The sequence below is a fragment of the Embiotoca jacksoni genome, unplaced genomic scaffold (genome assembly GCF_022577435.1).
Source record: "Embiotoca jacksoni isolate LCO1_2020_lvr unplaced genomic scaffold, fEmbJac1.0.p SCAF_55, whole genome shotgun sequence".
Classification (NCBI taxonomy): domain Eukaryota; kingdom Metazoa; phylum Chordata; class Actinopteri; family Embiotocidae; genus Embiotoca; species Embiotoca jacksoni.
The window spans coordinates 154,007-163,979 of record NW_027185409.1 but is presented as its reverse complement, the minus strand read 5'-3'; the positions used below and the strand labels follow the sequence as shown (position 1 = coordinate 163,979).

At 43.8% G+C, this 9,973-nt stretch overlaps 1 protein-coding gene across 1 annotated transcript; it reads right to left on the bottom strand.

The window, feature by feature from the left end:
- Positions 1–3,241: 3,241 nt before the first annotated feature.
- klhdc4 (kelch domain containing 4) lies at positions 3,242–9,738 on the bottom strand. The gene is made up of 13 exons (XM_069172713.1): positions 9,502–9,738; positions 8,951–9,042; positions 8,080–8,158; positions 7,269–7,367; positions 6,534–6,670; positions 6,346–6,438; positions 5,740–5,902; positions 5,554–5,632; positions 5,233–5,441; positions 4,762–4,978; positions 4,462–4,650; positions 4,247–4,369; positions 3,242–3,655 (listed from the first exon to the last, which is right to left on the bottom strand). The coding sequence occupies exons 1-13, from the start codon at positions 9,598–9,600 to the stop codon at positions 3,453–3,455; spliced, it is 1,782 nt and encodes a 593-aa protein (XP_069028814.1). The 5' UTR covers positions 9,601–9,738; the 3' UTR covers positions 3,242–3,452.
- Between the last annotated feature and the right edge of the window lie 235 nt (positions 9,739–9,973).

Sequence of the window (9,973 nt, the reverse complement as noted above, 5' to 3'; positions counted from 1 at the left end):
GTTCGCGCCATTTAGGTCACCGTGTCGCTGATTACGTAATAAAGTCAAAGTTGGTGGAAGCGCTTTAAACGGGGCGCAATCGAAACGCAACTTCAATCTCGTTTTATTCATTTTTGTGTTTTTACTTTTAAGTATCGGTCGACGCTGCGGTGACATCGGTGGCGTTTCTTTGCTCGCTTGCTGTCATTTTTCTGCCCCCGTGAGACCCAGCGTGGCTTTAATCCTTTCACTGCCTTGCTCAAAGGCGTCCTCTGCCTTTAACACTATCTGGACCTTCTTGTCCAAACTTCGTCTTTTTCTTTTTTTTTTTTGTGTCAATCTGGATCACTTAACCGTTGCGGCCTCGGCGAGGGATTGAAACGACAACATCAAGCCCTAATGTGGATTAACTGCCCTTTGACCCACTCTGCCATCGCTCCCTCCTCCTCTTCCTCCTCCTCCTCCTCCTCCTCTCATTACGAAGTTTGTCTTTCTGTGTCACAGGTCTTTTTCTTTTTTTTCTACGTCCCCCGTCCCCCCCGTTGCTGTTGTCGTCCTCGTCCTTCCGCCCGCCCGCCGCTGTCTGGGAGAGTTAAGCCAATTCCAGCTCAGATTACAGTAATAAAATCACTGCGAGGCCGCGGATTAAGGTTTAGGCCTCTAAACACACTGGTAGTAGAGAGAAAGATAGGACGGGGAGGAGGAGGAGGAGGAGGAGGAGGGTGGAGCAAAGTGAGCAGGTGAATGGGGAGCAGGAGGTGGGAGGAGGAGGAGGGGGGGTGAGTGTGATTTCCAGACCACAACAATGGGATTAAGGGGGTTTATAGGAAGTCAGCAACACACGCGCACGCAAATCTATGACATCATCTGACCGGAGAGAAAAAGGAGGAAGTCCGTGACTCAGTCGTGGACAATATTACTGGACCGTTACGTCACATGGTGTCACAGCGGCGAACGATGACGCGAGTAAAACTACGATGAGATGTGTATCTACGACGGGCACTCGGTTGAAAGTTTGACCATGGATATGGTAACCATGGATACCACAGACTGCATGTGACTGTGCCATAAAGTGCAATACCATCGAGTGTATGAAGTACAAAGCATTTACTTTTTCTTTTTTTTTTGCGCGTGTTGTTCGCTAAAGTCGCTCCTTCTTATTAGTTTTCCAGCAGTTCATCTGAACATAATCCCGTCTTTAATTAGAAATTAAGCCTAAAAAAAAATACGTGTTTTTGGGGGCGTGTCTGTTTGATTGACAGGCCTGTGGTGCACTAAGGTTTCAGCTGCAGGTGGGCGGGACATTTCCAATCAGATCGAGTCAGACCCACCGCTCGCTGGCTCCTCCCCCCTCAGCACGTCCAAATATGGTCACTTCCTGACCCAAACCGCCAGAATCGGAACTGGAGGCTTCGTAACCGCCGTTCACGAACCGACAGGTGACGACTGCGCAGAAAAGACTATTATTTTTATATTTATTTCTTATATTAATGTCCAGCCTCCCGCCCGGCGCTCGATAAAAAGCCAACAGCAAAAACAATCTACTGAGAAATAGAAGTCACTGAGTAGCTAGAGGTTACTTATAACTTTTTAAATCAGAAAACAATAAGCGTACAGCGATAGAAGAATAAAACCTGAACGTAATAATCCTCATGGATGATTCTTGATGCTTCAGTGGTTTTAATGTTGTCGTCGATCGAACTTTACGAGGTCTCATTTTGAAACTGAAATACAAATTTAAAAACCCTCTTAAACTCTATTTTTAGCGTGCAAGACGTTAGTTTGTGCGAAACAACTCCAGGATAGAAGCGTTTTTTTTTTTTTATTCCAACCGTTAAAGAAAGTCAAAAGGCCGACGCCTCCCCATCGGACCGAACAACCACCAGCGAGCGAGTGCGTTTCCGTCCTCGGTGTTCCTCGTGTAGCAGCTCGCCGTGTTTGCTCAGCGTCTCGCTCTGTTTGTACACAACAGCGTCGTCGTCCTCGGAGGAATCGACGAGAGCGCTTCCTCCCGAGCGGCCAATAATTACACCCCCCCCCCCCAAAAAAAAAAACAAAAATAAAACTAAATCGTCACGATCGAAACAAAAAGCTTTAAAAGGAAGTTGTGTTTCCAAACTCTGATTTCTCTGCAGGTCTATTTTTAGGACTTAATGTACAAGATCAGGAAAAAAAAAAAGCTGGAAATACTCCTTCTGCCTCAAACCTGATGTGAGCATATTCTACAAGTTTCTGTCTCACACACACACACACACACACACACACACACACACACACACACACACGACTGACGTATGCCTGACGATTACACTCTACGTGCCCCCCAACGTCAGCAGTACACCCAAAAAATAAAATAAAAATCTCTTCAGTTATTTATAAAATCTTTTTTTGTCCCGCAGTTAAAATAAAAAAATTTTTAAAAAAGGGGGCGGAAAAGGAGGAAAAAAAAAAAAAAAGAAGAAGAAGAAGAAGAAGAAGGAGGGGAGGGAGAAGTGAACGCAGCCTCGTTCTTCATCCATCTCTCCTCCTCCTCTATTATTCATCAGCCTCTTCTCATCCCTCGTTCGGCATGCTGATGGAGGATAAAATAGGTCACCGAGGGAGAGGCTGGTGCTGGTGACTGATGTCTTTCCCTGACACGTCGTGCACTCGTCCCTCCTCTTCCTCCTCCTCTTCCTCCTCTTCTTCTCCCTCCCGTTCATCCCTGCTGTCTACCTCCTCCTCCTCCTCCTCTGATGATGATGATTCCTCAATGCTGTTGTTCCCCAGCTCAGCTCACCTTCCTCTTTTCTTTCTCTCTCTCTCTCTTGCTTGTTGTGCAGTCGCGTTGCTTCGAGCCGCCTGCAGGGGGCGTCGCCGAACCGCCGTAGTTCGGGAGGAGCGTCCGAGACGAAGAAGAAAAAAAACAAAACAAAAACAAAGTCTTCGCGTCCCGAACTTGTTGAATCTGCGGTTATGACTTCCAGAACAACAAGTTGCTCGTTAACTAAAACCGACGTCTCGTACGTCTACTTGTTTACGTTGGCAACAAGCGGGACGACGTGGTGGAGCGATCGGGAGAGTTAATATTCTCAAGTGGACACAAACACATCTTTAAATGGATGTTGTGTTTCCTCCATGTATGTCGGATGGGTGACTTTCAGCCGCTGTTTGCTACCATGGTAACCGTAACGTTACGTAACAGCCGCTTAATTTTATCACTCTGGTCTCTAAACCGACAGCAGCTGTATAAACTCTCATCGTTAAATATATTCTAGTGAAGTCAATGAATAAAAGTTACTTTATTTAAAATGAATGGAAACTGTTGAGCGTCATAAAAAAAAAAAAATATCAATTAATTTTTATACTTTCACCGCTGAATTATTTGCAGAAAAGTTGAAGTGACGTTTTTATAAAAAAAGGTCGAATCCATAACAAACATTCGCACAAACTGCACACTCACAGTCACTCAGACAGCCCTGCGTCGTCCCACGCTACTGGTCGTCGTGGAAGACCTTCGCCATGGTGACGGCGACCTTTGCCACTTTTTTGTCCTTGGCGTCGGCGCCCATGTTGGCGCGCGCCACGCCGATCCAGTACCGCTCCGTACGGGTCTGGTAGTCCGCCAGCGTCTCGCCCTGCTGCACAGCGGGGTGCCGCTGCTCCTCTTCACCATCACCATCATCATCATCATCATCTGGGAACGCAGACGGGTCGCGAGGTTAAAGGTCGTGCATTTAAAAAGATACATCTAAATTAATATCCCTCTTAAATCTGACCCGATGAATGGCGAGCCGACGTTCTCCGAATATTACGCCGTGTTCTTGTCGTTTTGTGGTAATATTCTTATAACGTTATCCTGCTTTTAAGAAAAGAACATCCAACAACAACAACAACAACAAAAAACTCCCGCTGTAAACATCCTTGAATATTGAGCATTTCTAACTGCTCAGATTAGTCTGCTCACAATTATTGTTTTTTTTATTCATTAATTATGTATTTATACCTCATACTCTAACTATATCTTACCTTACATTTGTTTTTTCCTTTATCTTTGTTAGGATGTTGTTGTTGTTGTTGTTGTTTTTGTTTTTTACTGTTATTGTTATTTTAACTTCCTTTCATCATAAATGAAACCATATAAAGGTCGGTTGAATTAAAAAAAAATGAATTATAGTGTTGAGATTATTAGATGGAAGTTGCTATTTTAAACGGTCTGTTATTAAAAGTGTTGTTTTTTTCGGACAACAGACACAGACAGATACGTGTCAGATTGACTTTCTCTTGCCTTCCTCCTCCTCGCTCTCCTCTTCAGACTCCTCTTCCTCGCCTGCTGCTCCTTTCGCCTCCTCCTCTTCCTCCTCCTCCTCCTCTGACTCAGACTCAGACTCTTCCAGCCACTCCTGCGTCTCTGCGGAGAGAGAATCATAAATCCAAATGAAACCTTCGCTCTCTTCTCTCCCGTCTCGTCGGAGGTGCGATGTTTTATTCAGCGCGACTCACTCGGGTCCATCTCCACCAGAACCTCCCAGCGCTCCATCTTGTGCAGGTCCAGGCAGTAGAAGTCGTTCAGGGTGAACTGGCGGTCGCCCACCTCGAACATCCCTCCGTACAGGAAGAGCTTGCCCTGACGCGCCGTTGCCATGGCGCTGGACCTCGGGCACGGCTCCACCAGAGGCGCCGAGGCCGAACCTGACGGGGAAACGAGATCCGAGTCAGAAATCAGCAACACGTAATAAATGTGAACTCATTTAGTGTGTCTGTTTTGTGTGTGTGTGTGTGTGTGTGTGTGTGTAATCTTGCCTTCATCGTCCTCTTCTTCCTCCTCCTCCTCCTCCTCCTCCTGGGGACCGGGGATCACTTCCTTGATGGTCATCACTGTGCCGTCCTCGGTGACGATCTCCTTGACGACCTCGGTGGGTCCCCGAGGTGCCCCCTCCTCCTCCTCCCCCTCCCCCTCCTCCTTCTCCGCTCCAGCCTTCTTCCCCCTCCGGCGTTTCTTCTTCTCTGTTTTGTTTCCCTGGACGGACGCACAGAAACAAAAACAATAACAATAACAAATAGGACTCGAAAAAAAGTTAAAGGTGCAGTATGTGGGATTTAATCTTGTAATACCACGTTGTACCGAAGGAGGCGATAGTGAGACGCTATAGTGACAGACTATATAAAAGTGTTCGTAGCTTCCGGGTCTGAAAAATGAGGTTGATGCAGAAGTGCCTTCAGCTGCAATACCCCCGTGTGCCACCAGAGGACCTCGTGTTGGAGCTAACGTACCCTCAGCAGTCCGGGGAACCAGCGGTTCTTCACCGTATCGTACAGGTGGAGGTCGTTGTAGAAGTCGCCCTCCAGCGTCTCCTCCTCTTCCTCGTCGCAAACCCCGCCAAACAGCACCGCCCGCCCCGCCGGACCCACCGCCAGGGAGAACCCGGAGCGAGGAGGGGGCTTACTACCGGACGGGCTCACTCTGGACCACGACCACTTCTCTGACCGGACAGGAAAAAAACAAAAAACGTTTGAGATGAGTCACAAAAAAAAAAAAAAAAAAAAAATCTCCCAGGAAAGGACGTGAAGCTCCGAGAGGAGACGCTGTCGTACCTTGGCCGTCTTTACCGCCTCGCTTCAGCAGGAACATGTCAGAGTGGATCGTCCCCTTCTCAACGTCCTTCTTGACTCTCTGGACAAACAAACAAACAAACACACACACACACACACAGTTCAGTCAGACCACGTTGTCATTGGCGACATGAATACAAAAGGGGCTCGCGGACCAAAAACACGCACCACTTTGGAGTATCCGCCGTAGATGATGACGCCCGTCCCGTCCGGAGTGGAGGTCATCTGGCAGGCGGAGCGTGGGCAGGGGGCGGAGCCTGACGGAGCGAGGCGAGACCAGGAGAAGGAGTCCAGGGAGAAAGAGTAGACGTCGTTGTAGTAGATAAAATCTCTGCGGGAGAGAGTGAGGTGACTTTCAAACACCTATTCGTAATTTTTTTTTTACAAAATTTGAAGCAGCACTAAGCGATATTATTCCATAATAATTTAGAGTTTAACGATTGCATGTCACCCTTCAATATATAATTAAAGGGTTTCTTTAAAAAAAAAAAAATTTTAAAAAAAAGGTGCTTCTGTGAACATTTGCTGTTTTGCATTGAATGTTTTTTAATAGTACCCCTAAGAAGGCTCATAAAAATCACGATAAAACACAGAAGGGGGCCGTTCACCGCGAATTACTCGCCGAGGACACTTTTATAGACGCCAGTTCATTTGCATATTGTGTATTACTTAAATGAATCTGACATATAACTTCTTGCACACTGACTATAATTGTTTTTCACCTTTCGTCCGTTACATGGATCATTAATATTTATTGGGTGATCCTCTGTTTACCTGGTGCTCTCATGGAAACCTCCGAACACCAGCAGCTGCCTCTTGCTGAGGACCATCCGGTGGCCGCTGCGGCCCGACGGCCCTCCGGGCGCCCTGCAGGAAAATAAACCCACAACAACAGTTGATCTCTTATCTGGAGTCGTGATTATTTTCCTTCCATTTTTATATAAAAAAACGTCCGCTCGTACTTGATGTTCTCCCAGGTGTGCGTCGCCAGGTGCAGCACCCACAGGTCCTTGTAGTGGTAGAACTGCTCCCCGTTCGGAGAGGCGAACTCCCCCCCGAACACCCAGAGCTGGCCGCCGCCCTGGGGAACGACCACCGCCTGTGGGGGGTGGGGGTGGGGGTAGAGAGGAGGGAGGGAGGGGAGGCATAAACACAGCCAGATAAGGAGGTTTGATGTCCTCGGGGTGTAATTGGTTTTCAGGCCGTCTGCTGCGATGACATTGATGATAAGTTTCACCATTAACACTGTTGCACTGTTGTTTAATATAAAAAAAGAAAGAAAAAAAGGAAAATCATTTTATTCTGTTATTTGAATTTACTGTGCATTTAAAAAAAAAAGTATATTATATATGTATCTATCTATCTATCTATCTATCTATCTATCTATCTATCTATCTATCTATCTATCTATCTATCCATCCATCCATCCATCCATCCATCTGGTGCTGCAGCAGTCTGCCCCCTTGTGGCTGAAATGATGAATCGCAGAACTCATCACCTCGTGTTCTGTTGACTGTCTCAGTGGAGCTGCGTTACCAACATGTAAAAATACTTTTTTATAATGATAGAAAAATTTAACGTCTATAGGAAATGCAGCGTTTCACATGAAAACACATATAAGAGAAGATTTTTTTAAAAAACGACAACAAAAAAAACTAAATTAAATACCGTCGGATCCTATAAAATGTGGTGAGTACCTGGTGGGAGCAGCGCGGCGGAGGAGGGTTGGGGATCTCCGACTTCACCCAGCTGTTCTTCTTGATGTTGTAGAAAAACAGGTCGTTGTACAGATACGTCTGCAAAAAAAAACAAAAACAAGAAGCTCAACGCATTGAAAAACCAACAACAGCACAAGATGTCATAACGACGGCAGAAAAACAGCAAGCAAAACTAATAAAGAGGTCAAAGCAATTTCAGAAGATACGACGAGACAAACAACAAAGTAAAAGTGGATGTGAATGCTAATCTGTGTAAAAAAAATAAGAAATAAAACAAAATTGCAAATATAAAGTATACAGAAAGTACAGCTGTTATATTGGTCTTGTCTGTTTACATCATAAAATCTAATTTTCTTTTGAACTTCTATTTTAATGCATTTTTTAGGTTTTATGTAAATCACTTAATTTCTCTGTTGTTGAAATGATCTATATAAATAAACCCTTCCTTGACTAGAGATTAAAAAAAAAAAATTGAGACTTAAATATACAAAATGTACAATAAATACAAGGAATGATTTAACGTAGATAAATAAATGACACTCAGTTCTTATTTGACTGTTAAAAATAAATAAATAAACGATCAAATTGACGCTGAGAGTTGAAAATGTCAGCGGGAACTTTAAATGGGAGGAAAAAAGAAAGCTGCTGTTACAAACTCACAAAGATTAAAGATTAAAAGATGTTGAACCATCTCGTTTATGTCTTCATCTCCAGAAGACAAAACCTGGAAAGTCTCTCTTCCAAAGTTAAAAAGTTGAGAGTATTTTATTTATTTATTTTTTTAAATCACCTTCTTTCCGTTGAAGAATTCTCCTCCGAACAGGACGAGCTCGTCTTTCTCCGGATGAGCCGACAGCGACGCGTTCAGTCTGCGTGGAGAGAAAAATCTAGATTAACGGTCGTCGTGGTTTTAATGAGTCCAGATTAAAATAATGTGTCAAAAACAGCCGTCAAATGAAACTGCTGTTACGTCTTGGACAGACGTTGCCTCGATGACTTTGCGGTGATTCACTTTTTTCTCACCTTGTAGTTTTTGAGGACGATTTATTGGACGGATTAGAAATTAAAAAATCTGTTGAATCTGGTTTAGAGGAAAAAAGTTGAAGTGGAAAAAAGTCTCTTGACATAGTAAAGACGGGAGTTAAAAAAAAAAAAAGCTCAGCTGGCAATCTTTCAAATATAAAAACAGGTGACTTCTACTGACGAGACGCCCAAACTGTAAAACCCAAAATAAAATAAAAATAAAAAGATGTTTTGCATCATTTGTTTCTTTGTAGCTCTTTATAGTAAAAGTCTGTGTTTATTAATGTCATTTAATGTCCAATATTGGTGATCGTGTTTCTCTTTCTATTCGTTTCTGGGGCTTTTTGTGTCATTCTGAATCTTTTTAAAGGTAGTTTTTAATCTTTGTGGTCATTTTATGTCTTATTTTGGTCGATTTGTGTCTCCCTTTGTCTTTTTTTTCTCATTTCGGTCATTCTGTCTCTGTGATCTTTTGTCTCTATTGTGCGGTCGTTGTTTGTCTCCTGAAGAGATCGATCAATCGATCGATTGATTCGGTTATCGGTCCGTGGATGATGATGACGACGACGATGATTTTACGCTCACATCTGTATGTGCTTCTTTTTGTTTTGTTTTAGACGGATATCGAAGTCTTTCACCTCGGCGCTGGAGGCGAACACGTCGTCTCGACGACCTGCGTCGTCTTTGCGTCCAGATTCTGAAACTCGGCAATCAGAGACTCCAAATCCTCCTGCAGAGAAACACGAAGTGAGAAGGACACAAAAAACACAAAAACCAGATGGATTTTTATTCATTTTATTATTTTTTTAAAGTATCTTGTTTCAGTTATTGTGGCACAATTTCTTTAAATTAGCATTTTGTTCCTGTTCTGCTCCCCAATTACAAACCTTAAACCGCAGTCAGGACAGGCTGCAGGTGTTTTAACCTTGTTAGTAACAGCTGGAAAATAAAGCCGGTGAATATAAATTGTAGAAAAAAAATTAATATAATAATTAAAGGTGACTTTTAACCGTTTTACCTCCGTGTTTGACTTTCATTGACTTTCAGTGGGTTTTATTTTCAAGACCGTTGTGATAGCTTGCGTTAGTATTAATATATGCAAAAACGAACACACATTACGTCATGGAGGGGGAAGAAAACAACTATTTAGCAAATGTTAACGTCTAATATTTAAACATGAAGAGTTCACCTCTTCTCGTTTGGACCTCTTTGAAACCTTTTTCTCCATCTTGGCCGCCGTCTTCTCGGCTCCCTTCACCTTCTTCTCCTTCTTGCCTTTTTTCCCCATTTTGTCTGCCGGTAATTTCACGGACAACTGCTCTACTTTAATTTCCCGGTTTAATTCCGATGAATTCCGAGACACACGGAAAACACAAACACGCTCGCATGCCCGAAATCTCGGCGCTTTTACCCTCGATGAGTCAGATTTACTTCCGGCAACAAAACGTGACGTCACCGGGTTGCGGTGAACGCGGCCAGCGCCCTCTGTCGCCTCGGAGGACGTCGGTCACATTGTTAGTTTTACATTTATGAATCCAGTTATTTAGGTAGGTAGGTAGGTAGGTATATACTTTATTAATCCCCGAGGGGAAATTTTTTTCGCCACAGCAGCATACATACAGAAGCAATAAGACAATAATAGAACAATAGAATAAAATAAT